We start from the raw sequence: 17,146 nt of genomic DNA, 5'->3' as shown, positions 1-17,146 counted from the left end.
GTTGGAGCTACCTCTACGGGAACAGTACTGTTGGTTACACTGGAACAAATTGGAAATTAGCAACGTTTATCAGTTGATTTCATTTAAATAGGTTCTGTGGGAATAAATCGGTCTGTGGTTGTATGCACAGCGAGGTTTCTGGAGGAGCGCAGCGCAGCCGCATGCACGGTAAGATCCTCAGCGGACCGATGTTTGTGTTCAGCTGGCGCTTCCTACCTAGCCGACAGGGAAAGCCTTGTTGTATTTCAGGCTAGCATTAGCACCGCTACCGTTATCCCTACACAATACGATTGTTATCTTTCTAAGACAGCCCACAAAACAGTCGTTTTTGCAAGGAAAGCTGTTTTTTTTTCCCTGCCCAAGTTACAACCAGCCTCCCTGTTTTGCTGCCACTGTTATTGGTGAACAATGAACTGTTCACCAATAACGTGTTTATTAGCGTTTGAATTCGCCTTTATTGTTATGCAATTAGCTAGCATATTGTTGTGCCCACTGTGTCTGAGTATCAATAATATTTATATGCATTGGGTTAGTTAGCTCATCACGCCAATCCACGATAGATGCTTGGAGTATATGTCAATTCACAATCAACATGATACAATGGATATGCTGCAGAGGTAGCTTGATGCTAGCTGCATTCATCCTCAGCTCAAAACCCTTTGGGTGAAATATTTTCTATGGGTCACTTAAACATTGCACGTTATTCATAAGATCACCCACAGATGAATACGCAATTACATTACATTACATTACATTACATTACATTACATGTCACTTGTTAGTCGCTTTTATCCAAAGCGACTTACATACTCAATACTGTGGGCAATCCCCACAGGAGCAATTTGGGGTGAAGTGTCTTGCCCAGGGACACAACGACATGCTGACTGCAGTGGGGTTTGACCCCTGATCCGAACACCAACGGACAACCCCACTGCACCACACGCCTCCCAATTATTCCTGTACTGTGGATTCAGATGTCTGACATTCAGTGTTTGACATATGCTAATGTAAACATACTATATGAGGACAGTAGGAGCCTTATTAAAGTAGCCTTATTTTTAAATACCACACAAGGGATTTACTTTAATACATGTGAACATTTTTATGATGTATTTTGCTGACGGATATTATGTCTCACCATGTCTATCCATCTATGATATTTAGTCTCAATTCCTTATGACCTACTCCTAGAGAAAATAAGTGTTTTATTACAAGTATTTGTGCTTGACTGTTTTTTTTTTAACACTGTCTTTATGTATCTTGCTTGATTACAAGTTCAGATGGAATACATACTGTACATGCATATCATCCGTGTACATATTTATTTCATATGTACTATACTTTGTTTTACTCCATATATACAAATGTGTTATGTTTATTTTTGGCTTTGTTTTTATTTCATCATGAACTGGCAATAGTAACTGACATTTATAGTAACTGATATTTCACTCTGCCACATTTGTATGACTCTATGGTGCTTTCCTTCCCGTTTACAAACAATAAGTAAGCTAGTGTTTACCATAAAGCATACATTGCATATCTGACCATTTCTAAATATTGGGACCTTTTTTATAGTCTTGTTGCTAAAGAATTATTGTTAATCGATTAGTGGATTGACTGAAATTATCATTGGCAAATTGAATTGTTGATTGACAATGAAACTACATGAATCCCTACGTTATGATGAGATGTTTTTTTTCTTTTTCTTAGGGCACCTAATGAAGGTGTGCAAGTAATATTTTGAGAGCCTAGTAAGACACCATGTCTGAAGAGGCAGTTTCAGAAAGTGACCTGGAGCCCAGCCTTAACAGTGAATTGGAGTATTTGGACAATGAGGAAGAGGAGGACAATGAAGACCTGGAGGACGATGAGGATGACAATGATGGAGACGATGAAGATGATGATGGTGTCGGTGAGTGACCATAAAACATTTGAAAAGCGGCAATGCTAGTCTATCACACAATGACGTTTAAAGTGTGTATATGTTGTCAAGATATTGTTGTCATAGAAAACCAATACAACGAGCAGAGAGAAAACTTTTTGGATAAAACGATTTCACCCCTCTTTTCTGCCAAAGAAAAACCCTGTATAAACACACAACCTAATGCATTCACATACAGGAAAGAAAATACACTTGTGCTTGTTGTTAGTCTTTGAAGACATCGACTGAAATACTGTCTATTTTCTGTCTCTAGAACGGCCTGGGAGTGCACAGAGCAGGACGGAAGCCACTCAGGATGGCAGGGACTCCCCTTCAGCTACCTCCGGAGAGCCGTCCCCCGAGGCTCCGTCCCAGCCCGCGTCCCCAACCTCCCCCAGACCCTCCTCCAGACCTGCCTCTAGCTCTCCGCCTCTGACAGGCCCAGAAAACCCAAGCAAGAGCAAGCCAGCTTCCAGCAAAACAAAGAAACATAAATCCTCAAAATCATCCAAATCTTCTAAGTCCTCAAAAGGCTCCAAACTTTCCAAGCTATCGAAGCCCGTACACATGAGGAAGAATATCAGGTACGTTGGTCTGTTGGGGTTTTTCCCTCGGGTATATTACATTATGTAGCTATTTATACTGAAAATGTTCCTTATGCTAACAGAAAGATGCTGAATGAGGATCAGTTGGAGGCTGGGACCAAGGCTGCCCAACAGGAGGAGATGGACCGGCGGAAACGTCTGGAGCAGCAGAGAAAGGACTTCCCTACAGCAGCTGTCCCAGAAGCTCAGCTAGGTGACTATCCCTCTTTAGTGAAGCTACACATTCTCAGATTTAAGTTTTGTGTTTTCTATCCTGAAGTTTCCTATTATCTTCTGATCTTTCCAATAGTGGACGCTGCTTCAATTGTAGGCGAAGTATCTCACTTGGTCCCCGCTCTGCTCAGCCAGCAGGATGTGATCTGTCTGGACAGCAGTGGTGATGAGGAGGACATAAAGGACCCCATGCTGCCTGCACTTGACATTAGAGATGGTAAAATATATGATACTTCTGTCAAACAATGATGTTTATTTTCTCAGAGTAAATCATGACAAAGAGAATTGAGCATGCTCTCACACAGTGTTCACCTCTCCTTTGATGATGTAGATATAATCGAGCTTAGTTCTGGCGATGAAGACGCCCTGCAGATAAGCAGCGAGTCGGCCGATGAGGATGCTGATGGCACCTCAGAGGAAAGCAGCGGGGCGCACATCAATGACGTTATGAATCTGCCTGATGCCCAGGGTCAAGTGCTGGTAAACATCAGTCACCCTGCAGAGGAGAAAGACATTTACCTCGCTCCACAGCTGGCCAAGGCGGTCAAACCTCACCAGGTATGCCCACCATCTCGTCGTTTCTCAAACTCTCAAATCAATAACGGCCAGTAAGGCAAGGCAAGGCAAGTTCATTTATATAGCACCTTTGAACACAAGGCAATTCAAAGTGCTTTACAAAAAATGAAAGACATTAACAGCATTAAAAAAATAGTGCAGCAGAAACATATTATAAAATGGCATTTAAAAACACTCATTTAAAAGCAAAGATAATAAAACATGAATAACACGGGTACATGAATAAAAGTTACAGTGCAGTGTGAGATATGAATATATCAATTAAAAGCAGCGGCAAAAAGAAAAGTCTTCAGCCTGGATTTAAAAGTAGTCAGAGTTGCAGCGGACCTGCAGGTTACTGAGAGTTTGTTCCAGATATTTGGAGCATAATAACTGAATGCTGCTTCTCCATGTTTAGTTCTGACTCTGGGGACAGAAAGCAGTCCCTTCCCAGAAGACCTGAGGGTTCTGGATGGTTAATAATTTAGCAGTAGGTCAGAAATGTATTTTGGGCCTAAACCATTCAAAGCTTTATAACCCAGCAGCAGTATTTTGAAATCAATTCTTTGACAGACAGGAAGCCAGTGTAAGGACTTCAGAACAGGAGTGATGTGATCCACTTTCTTAGTGTTAGTCAGGACTCGAGCAGTGGCGTTCTCAATGAGCTGCAGCTTTCTGGATTAGGGGTTTCTAGTAACAGAAACCCCTAATCCAGACTGTTTTCTCTCAAACATTTGTCTTCTCCTTTTTAAGGTTGGGGGAATCCGGTTTCTCTATGACAACCTCATTGAGTCTCTGGAGCGGTATAAAACGAGCAGTGGCTTTGGCTGCATCCTCGCTCACAGCATGGGGCTGGGCAAGACACTGCAGGTCATTTCCTTCACTGACATCCTACTGAGGAATACTGAGGCTCACACTGTGCTGTGCATTGTTCCTGTGAGTAATCAAAGTGTATAATGTCGATAATACTGTTGATCACACATTCACATTTCCTGAACTCACTATGTTATTATGATTTAAAATAACCTCTAAGCCATCTTTTTTTCCTTGGTAAAAGGTGAACACACTTCAGAACTGGCTGACAGAGTTTAACCTCTGGCTCCCACCACAAGAAGCTCTTTACCCGGACACTGACCCTGCAGTCATCACAGGCCGCACCTTCAGAGTTCACATTCTCAACGATGAGCACAAGTATGTAGCATGCAATGTTCTTTGTAAGGTTAAGCATTAATTGTCAAACATTGGAGATATTAATCATGCTAACTGTGTTACCTGCAGAACCACGATGGCCCGAGCCAAAGTTGTGGAGGACTGGTCTAGAGAGGGAGGGGTGTTGCTGATGGGTTATGAGATGTACCGCCTGCTATCTATGAAGAAGAGTTTTGTGACGGGTAAGAAGAGGAAATCAAAGAAGCCAGCAGGACCAATCATCATCGACCTGGATGAAGAAGATAGACAGCAGGAACTCATGAAAGGTCAGCAGAAATCATTGGATAAAGGGAAGCAGTGGCCCGAACAAAGTTGTCTGTGTATGCCATTAAAAACCCTGTCTTTTCAGGTATTGAAAGGGCCATAGCGCGGCCTGGCCCAGACGTGGTCATATGTGACGAGGGTCATCGAATTAAAAACTACCATGCCAGCACATCACAGGCCCTGAAGAACATCCGCTCCCGGCGCAGAGTAGTCCTGACTGGTTACCCATTGCAGAACAACCTCACTGAATACTGGTGCATGGTGGACTTTGTTAGGCCCGACTTTTTGGGAACACGTCAGGAGTTCAGCAACATGTTTGAGCGGCCCATTCTTAACGGGCAGTGCATGGACAGCACACCTCAAGATGTACGCTTGATGCGCTACCGCAGCCACGTGCTGCACAGCCTGCTAGAGGGTTTTGTCCAGAGGTAAGAAATGTAACCTTATTTATACAAAAGCATAGTGGCCTGTTTGATGCTCACCTGTTAATGTTCTCCTGTGGCGCTTTTCTTGGTTACAGACGAGGTCATGATGTGCTGCGAGACCAGCTGCCCTCCAAGGAGGAGCATGTGATGTTGGTGCGGCTCTCTCCCATTCAGAGGGCGCTGTATAACGAGTTCATGAAACGCTTCCGAGAAGCAGGGAACAGTGGCTGGCTCGGCCTGAACCCCCTCAAAGCCTTCTGTGTGTGCTGCAAGGTGAGACTGTTATCCTCGCTGTTAGGTAGAAACCTCTGCTTGGAAGAGCCAGCCCAATGAGGGACAATGTTCAAAAAAAGTCTTTACACTTAAAATGTTATACCTTGAATTGTCTTCTATATCCATAAATACACTAAATTGCCAATCCAGTTCCTCGTGAACGCCATATCTCAGTGATTCCTTGAGGAAATGTCTTCAAATTCTGCAGAACCACCAATTGAACTCAAGGATGAACTGATTCGATTTTGGTTGTCAAAGGTCAAGGTCACTATGGCCTTACATTTTGCATAGGAATACATGAGAAAGTATAACATTTTAGACAGACATCGACGTAAACTAACTTGCTTGGTTGTCATACAAACACGGTGGTAATGGTTCATCAAGTAAGCCTTCCTCTTTTTCTTGGATCCCTCCAGATCTGGAATCACCCAGACGTCCTCTATGAAGCCCTGCAGAAGGAGAATCAGGCCAACGAGCAGGACCTGGACCTGGACGACATCACTTCAGCGAGTAACGCCCGCTGCAATGCATCCGGTGCTGGCCTCAAAGGCAAAGTAGCCGACTCAAGCAACAGCAAAGTCAACAACGCCCTGCCACTAGTCAATCACTCTCAGGAAAGAGCCAACCAAGTCATCACATATGAATGGGTATGTCATGGCAGACCATGTAAAGATTAGCTAAATGATTACTGCGGCTAAAAGATTCCTCTTGTTTTGACATCTCTGTTTGAAAGCTCAAGCACATAGAAAACTGTTGCAATATATGACTTGTGCTGATATGTCTGCTGTGTTGTATTCTTTGTTGGCTTTTCATCCCTCCAACCCTGAAATCTCTTTTAATTTAACAGCCTTTTCCCCCCCATATTGTATGTGTCAGGCAAAGGGCATAATGTCAAACTACTGCACAGGACTTCTGGAGAATTCTGCCAAGATGACGCTGCTCTTCCATTTGATTGAGGAGAGCGTACAAAAGAGAGACAAGATCTTAGTCTTCAGGTAAGACCAGCGTACATAGCGTTACACACAAATCCAGCAGTAAGCAGCTTAGAGGAGAGGTTGACTGTCTTTTCATTTCAGCTCCTTAATCAGACTTATTTGTAACTTTCAGAGCTTTATGCTAACTGTAAGAAATTCATCTTTGAATCCTCATACGTCTTATACCATTTTCTGTTATTTTTCTTGTAACAGAAATGTCACAGTTAAACCAAATTGTTAAACGAAAAGTTGTTTTGTAGCCATATGTGCATGCAGCAATTCTGTGTCATTAAAAACATCTGACTGACTGATTAATTGTTATTTCATGACTTTAACTTATTTCATAATACAGTGCCCTTTATTTTCTTACCACCTGTGTGTTTTTGCTTTGTACTCTAGTCAAAGTTTGTCCACCCTGACGGTCATTGAGGAGTTCTTAGCAAAGAGACCCATGCCAGCAGGCGTCACCCCCCCTGACACCCAGAGGCAAACCTGGGTTCGCAACCTCAATTACTACAGTGAGTCATCCAATCCCTGCCCTCTCTCCTCTCTCTCTTCCAAACCAGCGACCCTGCAGGAGTGTGGTCATCACCACTGAAGATTCAAATGCAAACTGGCTGCAATTCCTCAAATTCACCCATTTCACAGTTTTTCTAGGCATACTGTGCTCTGGAAACAAGTTTAGGATTAATATGTTTGCAATTTTACATAACTGTTTGGAATTTGTCTTTTTTTGTATGTACTTTAATTCCCAAGGGATAGTGGTAAATTCCCTTTTTTTGTTTTAATATTTTGCCAAGCTGAATCAGTACCTCTCTAATAGGAATACAATATAAAAGATAATTCAAAGTCTCCCAGCTTTATGTTAAGTTTTCAATGAAAAAAATCCCATGATACACTGCAAGTGAAAGTGTGCTCGGGTGCTTTAGTGCTGAGAGATGATGTGTGTCTGTCTACAGGACTGGATGGGAGTACATCTGCCTCAGAAAGAGAGCGCCTTATAAATCAATTCAATGACCCAGAGAACACCGCAGCATGGGTCTTCCTACTTTCTACAAGGTATATGTCCCTGCTTTCTATTTTCTAAAGATGTTTTACCTTTCCTTTGTGCACTGGCAGAAATGTTCAATCAATCATTTGGTGTGTTCCTTGCAGGGCGGGATGCTTGGGGGTAAATCTGATCGGGGCCAACCGTGTCGTTGTGTTTGATGCCTCCTGGAACCCGTGTCACGATGCTCAGGCGGTGTGTCGGGTGTACCGCTACGGTCAGAGGAAACCTTGCTTCATTTACCGCCTCGTCTGTGATTTCACCTTGGAGAAAAAGATCTATGACAGACAAGTCTCCAAACAGGGCATGTCCGGTAAGAGAGCTTCACACATGTGAATCATTTGTTTGTTAGAAATTGGGTTTAATTATCATTTTCACAAATGCACAGGGTCCGGCTCATGCGGAAGGGGAATAAAATAGTAAGCTGAAAACACAGAACAACTATAAATGCCAGCTATAACATGTTAGAGTGCAGTCAATAAGATGTACATTGTTCAAATGGACATAGGAAAGCTTCACTTTTACCTATTGGTATTTTATTTGAAGGCTTCATTTCACTAGTAACTATTAAACAAATATTGATATTTATTGTGTTATTGTCCCTTATGCAAGCACTATTAAGACATACTCAAGCAGATCTGATGTGTGCCGTATTTAACATCTACATAAATATGATCAAGTCTTAAGAAGCTGTTTTTCTGCGTTTGTTTAAAGACCGTGTGGTTGACGACCTGAACCCAGTGCTGAACTTCACCCGTAAGGAAGTGGAGTCGCTGCTGCATTTTGTGGAAGAAGAACCTGATCAAAGTCCTCGGCACATGGGGGATGAGTTTGAAGCTGTGATGCAAAACGCTTGTCAGCTTTACCCACACCTCATTTCCAAGGTACAGCTGCATGATGGTCTTACCTTTGAGTCCAAACTCTGCAAGAAAGGCAGTTTTTTAGGTTTGGTGTTTAAATTAAGGTATGAGAGAACTGAGCTCAAACTCACTCAAGTATTGGCCTTGCGTGGGACTTTTTTGTATATGTTGACTTTATGCCCAGTGGTCTTGGGCTGCACAGTACAACAACATGTTATGTAGAATCAGATCTGACAGATGATCGGTACTTGAATTTCCCTATTTCCATGTATCTCCTTAGCAACCTTTTCATCACGAATCTCTGCTGGTGGACCGGAAAGAGTCGAAACTGACCAAAGCAGAGAAGAGAGCCGCCAAGAAGAGCTATGAGGATGAGAAACGAGCCTCGGTGCCCTACTCTCGCCCCTCATACGCCCCTTATTACCCAACGAGTGATCAGACACTCACAAACATACCAGCATTTACTCAACGCGGCTGGTGAGTTTTGGATAATTGTTCATTTACATTTTCCTCCACCAAAATATATGAGTCTGAGCAGTTGCATCCACCTCAAATCTGAAAATGAGTGTCTGCCATCCTTACTGGCAAAAACACGACCAAAAATAAAACCACCATTACATTTATATGTTTGAGGTTGTAACTCTTTGTGAGTTCATCGTCTTTCTCTAATGAATTTCCATTAGACAGGACACAATTGTTTGTGAGCATCTCATGAATTCAGCCCTCATATTTTCAGGCGGGCCATGGTGCGGCCGGATGACAAGCCTGTGGCAAGTGTTAGACCCATCCAGTCAACCCCAATTCCCATGATGCCCCGCCAGGCCGGCATGGGCATGTCTGGCTCCAGCTCTGTGGGCAGCCTGCCTGTCAACTTCCTGCAGAAAGCTGGAGTTTATGTGCAGAGGATTACCACCACAACTGGTATGTATAATCTCAGTTAATGATTCAATCGTACAACAACTCCCAAATGTTACACCCTTTTAGTATTTAAAGATGAAAAAACATTAATTATGTTTTGTGACTGTAGACTTTGTGACTAATGTAGGCCATTTTGTCCAAATCTACAGATATTGTAATCCCAGGATCCAACAGCACAACAGACGTTCAAGCTAGAATTTCTGCAGGAGAGAGCATCCATGTGATCAGAGGATCAAAAGGTAGTTGCAACAAAGAACACATTTTCTCCTTTATAAAAAATTATTTTGAGTGATTTACTCCATCTCTTGATATTTTCTAAAACACAGGTACCTACATTAGGACAAATGATGGAAGGATTTTTGCTATTCGATCTGGAAAAATCACTAGGCAAGCTGTTGGGGGCTCTGCTGCCTCAAGAGGTACAAACACATATTTATTATTCTTGGTTCTCACACAATGTGAAATTGTCATGAGAAACACTATACAACCAGAGTTGTATACTGTCTTCTGTGGCTCTATACATGGCCTTATACAAATCAATTAAAAGGTAGCTGCCTATTTGTTCTTGTTACTATCAGCAGATGGATGTGTTAGTAGTTGAGCTTTTAAATTATGCTAAAAAAAGTCACTTTCCATCATTGTTTGCTTTAACTCCACAAACAGACCATGCAAACAGAGCAAATGTTTACATTTAAAGTATGACAAATAAGACATTTTAGAGGGGAAAAAAATAAAAGGAATCACAGTTGATACTTGTTCCCATGATTTGGCTATTAGTTTCTTTTTGTGCAAATAAATATATAATTGGGCTACACCATCTTATTTCCAGGACCCTGTAGGACACGGTACATCTATCCTGACATTTAATGGCTGCATTGCTCTCTCTCCCCCCCCCCCCCCCCCCCCCCCCACAGACATCCAGGGCTCCCATATCCATGCGCTCAGTAACGGCTGTTTGTCGCCTGCGGATCATCAGCAGGGCTCCCCCAGCGAGGATGGGCGGCCGTCCTCTCCCTTGAGCTCGGAGATCCTCCGAGAGCTCAGCCGCTACACTTCATCCACAGGAGATGCCAACGCCGGCAGTGGGAATGAGTTGCCGTCAGAAATGTTGGCATTACCAGCGGGTGATGAAGGAAGTTCGCAATACAACCAGAGCGGTGATCTGAGCAGGCAACTCGGTGAGGACCTCTTGAGCTCCGCTTTAGAGATGCGTGGCAGCAAGCGCAGAAGCACTGAGAGCCAGGGCAACACACCGATAGGAGGCAAACGCTCTTCTTCTGCTGCATCACGTTACCCCGGACTGTCCATGGGCTCCAGTGGGCTCAGTTTCCCCCCCGGTGGTCTGAACTCCTCCTCCCTGCTGGGGAACATGGGTCACATGAGTCACCCTCTTCTAATGGGTGGTAGTGGAGGGTCTTCATTCCTTCAGACTCCAGGACAAACCCTGGCTGACCTACAGACCATGTTCACCTCTGCAGGCTCGGACCTACTGAGACAGCCGTCCACAGGGAACGGACACCTCCCCACCCCCTCCTCCTCGTCCTCCTCTATGTCTCCCGTCTACTCCTCTGCTTCGGCCACCATCCCTATGTCATCTACACCCTCTGCAGCGACTTCCTCCTCCCTGGCTTCAGGTTCTCTGCCTCCCTACCTGATGAATCCCAACATGGCCGACCTGCTCTCTTCAGGCTTCCCCCTCAACTACAGTCAGTCGCTGCTCTCTGAGTCCAGGATGTTCTCCAGCCCTCTCCTTTCAGGGGGATTTCAAACGCCCAACTCCAGCTCTAACACATCCAGTTTCCTCTCCCATTTCAACAACCCAACTTCCAGCCTTTTGGGGGCAGCTCTCACCCAACCGGACATACATCAGAGTACGGAGAACGGCGGCAGTAGTTCTGATGACGATGTTATTGAGGTGACAGGACAGTAGAGACTTAAGAAGCCCTGCAGATGCAGTTTCACACATAAAACAGTTTAATCAATCACGGCTAACACAAAATACATTAGGAGTGGGAATTATTACATGTTTAATAAATGAACTAGATTGACTCTGTTAACGGGCCGTCTCCACAGCAGCGTTACAGTATCTACCCGATTTGTATGAACTGATGATTGATAGACAGGCGTATTGGCATACTCTGAATATGTAATTACATCATAAAGAAGACAGAAAGGGAAATTCCACAATGATGACTTAACTGGTCATCTAGATTTTAAATGCACAAATAAATACAACTTTTCAGGAACTAAAAAGAGAATTGTTAATCCAAAACAACAACTTAGAATTTGGAAAAGCTTGTGATAAGTTAAATGTGTTTCAAGCCCTTTAAATCAGTTTTACATAATCACCAGTGAAGTGAACTGTAATACCATTCCTAATGTTCTCATGAAGCTACACACACACACACACACACACACACACAGATTCTCACCTGCAAGGAGAACTTGTACCTCGATGACTTTTCGAAGTCAGAGTAACAAATCCTTATGCTGAATATCTGGGACTTGTTCAGCTGAAGCATCAGAGCAGTGGGATCAGAACTTTGTAGTTCGGGGACCAGCTGAATCTTTCCGGGGCTTTCTAGCCTCGCCTGCTACACTTTAAAGCGAGGCCTCGTCTTTCCTTTATTTTTATTTCCCCTGAGTTCAGAAGAAGTCATGTGATGAAAACAGATTCATGTCTGATTGCCTCATGATATATTGCTGTGAAACAGTCTAGTACAAACCAAAATTTGACTTACTGTTCCACATGTCAGCAGTACTCACCTGCTGAACACGTATAATAACACAATACTTTTCTTTCAGCACAGTTTCCTTTCTAGTAAACAATACTAGAAAGTAAAAAAGTACAAATAACTCACAATGGCCACAGAACGTGGGCTTAATGTTTTTAAAAATCCTACTAAGCTTACCTTTAACTCAGAAATCTTAGGCTCTCTGAGAATACTTTACTCTTTAGCAATTTGATAGGCGTTGTAGCATCCTCTGTTGAAAGGATATTATGTGTGATACTATAACTGAATATGTTGATACTTTGTATATAGCAGTCATTATCATTGTTTATATTGCAAGTCAATAATGTGCAGTGTGTAGATTTTGGTTGTAGGGAGAGGTTTTATTATTACAATCATGCTGATAAACATGCTCTTCCATTTATGCTGAGGAAACACATTTACGTTCTACTTTATAATTTACCTTTTTTACCCCCTTAAAACTAAAATGAATGTATTTACTGTTAGCCTTTGATAACGCAGGGGCTTGGAACATGGATTCGGACTGTGTTCTTTCATATTTAGCCTTAAATAACACAAAGGGGTCTTGAGTCTTAGCATTTTTTAGAATCTTAGTGCATTCTTTTACAAATCTGTTAGAGATACTGAGTATTTAGACCGTTGGTGTCAAACAAAAAATAAATAAAAGTGTTGGGCAGATTCAGGATTGTGATATAGAGAAGTGTGAAAGCCAAAAGGAACACAAAAGGAGTTCAATGTTGCTTACTCAGTCGCCTCTTTTGTTGCAGTTTTTACAGATCAGTTAGCCTTGACTATACATGTAGATTCGACCCCTTTTTTCACCCCCTTGCTAAAAAACAAACGCAACCTAAACCGTAGAACACATTGCATTCATGCAGCCTGAGTCAATGTCCATCAAAAGGGGTATCAAACATTTCACTACGACCACCTCTGACTGGCAGAACCAGGTCCGGTGTTATGGTGGCCTTACCAAAATGACGCTGTCATAACGTGGTAGCTTTTTACAGAGGTGCGTCTTTTAAAGCAGTGCTGTGTAAGTAGCTTCTGTCAGTCGTGTCAGTCAGTGTAGGTCAGCGGTGCTTTAGGGGGTTTAGGTCTTTGCTGTTCTCTGTAGCCTTGTGTTTCTGTGTTGTGAAGACACCTCCAAGGTATGTCGATTTAGACAAGTCTTTCTCCTCTGTTGGTAAAATAGGCCAGATGCAGTGGTTGTTAGCATTTTATAGAAAAACTGGATAACCTGAGACAACAGATCATTCCCTCTTTTGAAGTATTTTTTTGTAGATTTTCTTTCCTTGTGGGGACCTTTTTCTCCCACAGACTACGTACTGTTCACTTTCTGTTACTAATGGATGCTTCCAGTGGTTGTTCTGGATGTTTCCTTTTTTTCATCAAGGATGTATCCAGTTTTCTTCCCCATGTCTTGGAATCTTGAATTGGTTTGTGTTTGACCTGGCACTTTGAAAAAGTATATCTGTTGGTTAACTGTATGAGGTAAATCATACTGACGCCATGTCTTTATTCTCAGTCTTCTCGAAAAACGCTTTGCATTTGAGTCTTGGAAATGATCAGTTTATAAAACATAACCCGTCTGCCATTTCTTGTCAAATATGTGGAATTTCTATGTTTAATTAAATATTTCTTCTTTTTAAATGTTTTTTATAACTTCCTATTGGTGTTCACTCACCTGACAGTTTCCGTTTTTTCAACATCTGAAAGTTATTTATTTATGATGGAAAATACATTCTTTTTTTGTAATCATGTTTTTTAACTTTGTGTTCACTTTGACCCATTGATGACTGATCCAGTAAGAATTTCATAAATGCAGCCTAGAGCGAGCAGAATATGACTGTGTTATCAATGTTATTTTAACAATAAAACACTCTTCTATTGCATTGTGAATCATTTGAAAATGCTTTTAAATTTACAACATATATTCAGTATGATACATCTTTTTAATTCAAAATGTGGCTAAATAAATAGTCAATGGCAGCAAAAAAAGGTCAGAAGGCAGGATGAGCAACCTGAGTTGTAATAGTTCAACAATAACTCAAGGCCATTTGCACGATTGCATAAATACTGTTCATGCAATTTGAGCGATGCCAAAAGTTCTGCTGCACAGCGATTCTTTGCAAAATTCGAACGCAAGCATGCTCGCACACTGATTCTTAACAGGTGTACTGTTTGTGATGTTCACCAGTTTAATTAAGCATGTAAGCATTCTAATATCAGTTATTTTACCTGTTAATAACGTAGAGCTGAGGCTGATTGGAATATCAATCATTTTGGAAGTATTCAGTCAAACTGAAGCTCAACATGTGTACGTTTTCATATGAAAACTCAAACAATAAAAAATGACCCAAATCCCAACAAAATAAATGCAGATGAAATAACCTCAATGGACCTGTGAATAGCATGTAAAAAAATAAAATGATTGCATCAACATTTGGCACTGGTGCTTCATGATATAACAAGCTACAGACATTAGTTCCTTTTTGACTTTCATGCAAATCAAGCTGATTGCAAGTGCCTGAAAAATGAAATTGTTGAGGCCAACCTTGCTCTAGTATTCAGTGAGTGTTATATTAAATTGTCAATTCTGTGTCTTCTTTCAGGACTGCAACCGTTTTTTAGCCGTGTACGCCCTGCTGACTTGGTTCATTATGACGAGGGCATTGAGAGCAGTGCAGAGTGCTGACAGGTACCAGGTGTATTCCCCGACAGACGCAGTGAACCATGCAGAGCTGAGGCCCAGGAGCAGGCTGCCACTGCCCAGCAGGTACGTGACGAGCCCGGATGCTGCATGGTAGCGTTTGAGTTTCGCCAGGGACCAGCCTTTGGCCAGAGAGTGGTAGATGAGAGGCAGTGCTGCCACAGACTGCAGCCCCACCACACACACTGTGAGCAGGCCCAGCAGACCATGCCATGAGGTGAAGTGGGGTTTACCATTCAGGTGTTTGTTGTAAACGATGGCTGCCAGACCCAGGACTGCACAGGTAACACAGAGGCACTGCAGGATCCAGTGAGCACGACCTTTTGTCTTGTGTGGAAACTTTTGGGCGAGGGAGCCGTGGGGGGAGAACAGGAGTATGGCTTCTGTCATGAAGAAGGAAAACTAGTGGGAGAGGGGAAACAAATTAATGGGGCTGCAATAAGCCAAAATGTCATTGTTGATTCAAATGTTGGTCTATAAAATAACATATCCATCACATTTTCAAATTGCAGGTGTTGAAGCTGGGTTTCTAGAAAAGGAATTAGTTAGCAAAATAGTTGTCTGATATGTTTCAATTACCTACAAAAAATGATTAACTGATTAACAGCTAAAAAAAAGTGTAATTCAAACGTTTGATTGAACTTATTGCATGTGTTAACAGCTGGAAAGATTTAATAGGAAACTTAAACGTTAAACTTACAGCCAGTGTCATGAAGAAGGGATGCCAAGAAAACAAACCTATGACAAAAAAAACAGATAGTCAAATGAATACCTGGCATGCCAAAAGTAGGCTACTTCTATTATGAATATGTTTGAAAAATAAGAATAAGACTCACTTGTACCCGGTCGAGACAGAACTGCAATGAACACAGTGAAGGAGATGCACATAAAGTGTGTGAGCACTGTGGTAGCTGTTCTGGTATAACCGTAGATTCGAGGCTCGGATTCAGCCTCTTTGTTGTAAGCCATGATAAAGACAATTTATGTGAATTTGGGCAGCACCCCTGCTCCCGACCACCCCACAGGTTTACGTCTACAGTGTATGTTTGTCACCTGAAGTGAACTCGCAGCTTCAGAATAACAGAAGCGGAAGTGATGGTGGATCAAAAGTAACCGTTGCCTCTTTAAGTCGTGTTAAAGCTAGCAGACGGGACTTTTCGACACAAGTCTACCTTACCAGATAAGTGTTGCAAAGAGGTAAGATAACTTTACCAATAATAGATGTATGAATAAAGTCCAACACGTTGTTATGCATGTCTACCGGCTAGGAAAATATAACTTCCGGTTGGTTAATTTCAGAATAAAGCTCTCTATAAACCACTTCACCTCAAAATACAATCACACGTTTTTTATGGTCATATACCAATAGTTTTATTATTGATTTGACCGTCCCTCAATCAATTGAACGATTATAATTCAGTTTTGTATTGTAGGTAAAGAAGAGTTTTAGCAGTGGGTCCATATCTATTTGAATGAAAATAAATAGCTTTCCAAAAGCTTTTATTGTGAAATCGGAATAACCGGAAATACAGCTTGAAGCTCCTCAGCTGACGTGGATGCCTCTCTTCAAAGATTTTCCACACACATTTAGCTAAAACACATTTTTTCTAGTTTCATCAAACCCGGAGCTGAAGGCACAGAGTTGTATTTAAAGTTGTGAACATAAATTGGGATATCATTTACATGTCTGAACAAAGTCTGTAAATCAGAGTAGGATGTGATGCCTGCACTAATGGTCTACTAGCACCCACATTACCTAACAGTTCAGTGGACCCTCACTGGTCAGCTGTTCACAGGTTATTGTGCTCCAATTACTCTCCGATAAGCTTGTACAGAGCAAACAACAACATGTTTATTCAGGACATCCCTTTCTTTGTTTTCTGTCTGTTTTACACACAGATTATATTGTAGGCACATTATGCCCACCAACCATAGGGACAGATGTTCTATTCAACATATAAAAAGTCAAAGGATAGATTGTTACTGTGTTTATGTTTCAATGTTTTCCAGAAAAGCCAGACTTGTGGTTTCCTATTATGACCCATACTCATAACTCATGCGCTTTCTCCAGATGGTGGCAGCAAGATGTACCATCAAAATAATAGCTTATAAAAAGATCTACCTCCCATGTGTCAAGTCGATATGAGAATCAGAATTATAGTGCATCCAATCTTTACGCCTACTTGACTTCTAAACAGTGAAAGAAGTATTGTAATTATCTTCTTAAGTCACTGAAACTATAGCATTGTCGTTTAGTTAATAAGAAAATGCCAAGTAAATCGTCCATTCAAAATGTCCATTGAATAAAAGTACACAAGTATTAGCACAAACTATCCTTTAGGTTTTTTATGAAGAAAAAAAAACTCATAATGCAAGTTGCCACCATCAGTGTAATTGGTCAATTCATTACATTTTTAA

At 41.8% G+C, this 17,146-nt stretch overlaps 2 protein-coding genes across 3 annotated transcripts; one reads left to right on the top strand and one right to left on the bottom strand.

Moving 5' to 3' along the window:
• Positions 1 to 27: 27 nt before the first annotated feature.
• rad54l2 (RAD54 like 2) lies at positions 28 to 13,910 on the top strand. Of its 2 annotated transcripts, XM_034138945.1 has the most exons (22): positions 28 to 168; positions 1,711 to 1,912; positions 2,196 to 2,505; positions 2,589 to 2,719; positions 2,816 to 2,956; positions 3,071 to 3,297; positions 4,048 to 4,230; positions 4,352 to 4,485; positions 4,573 to 4,769; positions 4,853 to 5,195; positions 5,288 to 5,465; positions 5,882 to 6,112; positions 6,342 to 6,460; positions 6,839 to 6,957; positions 7,399 to 7,498; positions 7,595 to 7,800; positions 8,202 to 8,371; positions 8,628 to 8,824; positions 9,084 to 9,268; positions 9,415 to 9,504; positions 9,592 to 9,684; positions 10,180 to 13,910. In XM_034138945.1, exons 2-22 carry the CDS (start codon positions 1,762 to 1,764, stop codon positions 11,193 to 11,195), a joined length of 4,521 nt encoding a protein of 1,506 aa, XP_033994836.1. In that variant the 5' UTR covers positions 28 to 168; positions 1,711 to 1,761; the 3' UTR covers positions 11,196 to 13,910. The 2 variants fall into 2 exon arrangements, with proteins under 2 accessions (XP_033994836.1, XP_033994837.1); XM_034138946.1 differs by lacking the exon at positions 9,592 to 9,684.
• A 452-nt stretch (positions 13,911 to 14,362) lies between these two features.
• LOC117489568 (cytochrome b561 domain-containing protein 2) lies at positions 14,363 to 16,001 on the bottom strand. The gene is made up of 3 exons (XM_034138947.1): positions 15,565 to 16,001; positions 15,429 to 15,466; positions 14,363 to 15,130 (listed from the first exon to the last, which is right to left on the bottom strand). Exons 1-3 carry the CDS (start codon positions 15,695 to 15,697, stop codon positions 14,627 to 14,629), a joined length of 675 nt encoding a protein of 224 aa, XP_033994838.1. The 5' UTR covers positions 15,698 to 16,001; the 3' UTR covers positions 14,363 to 14,626.
• Positions 16,002 to 17,146: the final 1,145 nt, after the last annotated feature.

Source organism: Trematomus bernacchii, unplaced genomic scaffold, assembly GCF_902827165.1.
Source record: "Trematomus bernacchii unplaced genomic scaffold, fTreBer1.1, whole genome shotgun sequence".
NCBI lineage: Eukaryota > Metazoa > Chordata > Actinopteri > Perciformes > Nototheniidae > Trematomus > Trematomus bernacchii.
The sequence above is the reverse complement of the archived record's forward strand: the minus strand, read 5'-3'. Positions and strand labels throughout refer to the sequence as shown.

Bases quoted from the DNA above. Each gene is read 5' to 3' on its own strand.
- rad54l2 (XM_034138945.1), top strand. From the start codon at position 1,762: ATGTCTGAAGAGGCAGTTTCAGAAAGTGACCTGGAGCCCAGCCTTAAC. The intron at 7,499-7,594 runs GTATATGTCCCT...TGTTCCTTGCAG, and splicing joins GTCTTCCTACTTTCTACAAG to GGCGGGATGCTTGGGGGTAA. The intron at 9,685-10,179 runs GTACAAACACAT...CCCCCCCCACAG, and splicing joins GGGCTCTGCTGCCTCAAGAG to ACATCCAGGGCTCCCATATC.
- LOC117489568 (XM_034138947.1), bottom strand. From the start codon at position 15,697: ATGGCTTACAACAAAGAGGCTGAATCCGAGCCTCGAATCTACGGTTAT. The intron at 15,467-15,564 runs GTGAGTCTTATT...TTTTTGTCATAG, and splicing joins TCTGTCTCGACCGGGTACAA to GTTTGTTTTCTTGGCATCCC. The intron at 15,131-15,428 runs GTAAGTTTAACG...CTCTCCCACTAG, and splicing joins CCTTCTTCATGACACTGGCT to TTTTCCTTCTTCATGACAGA.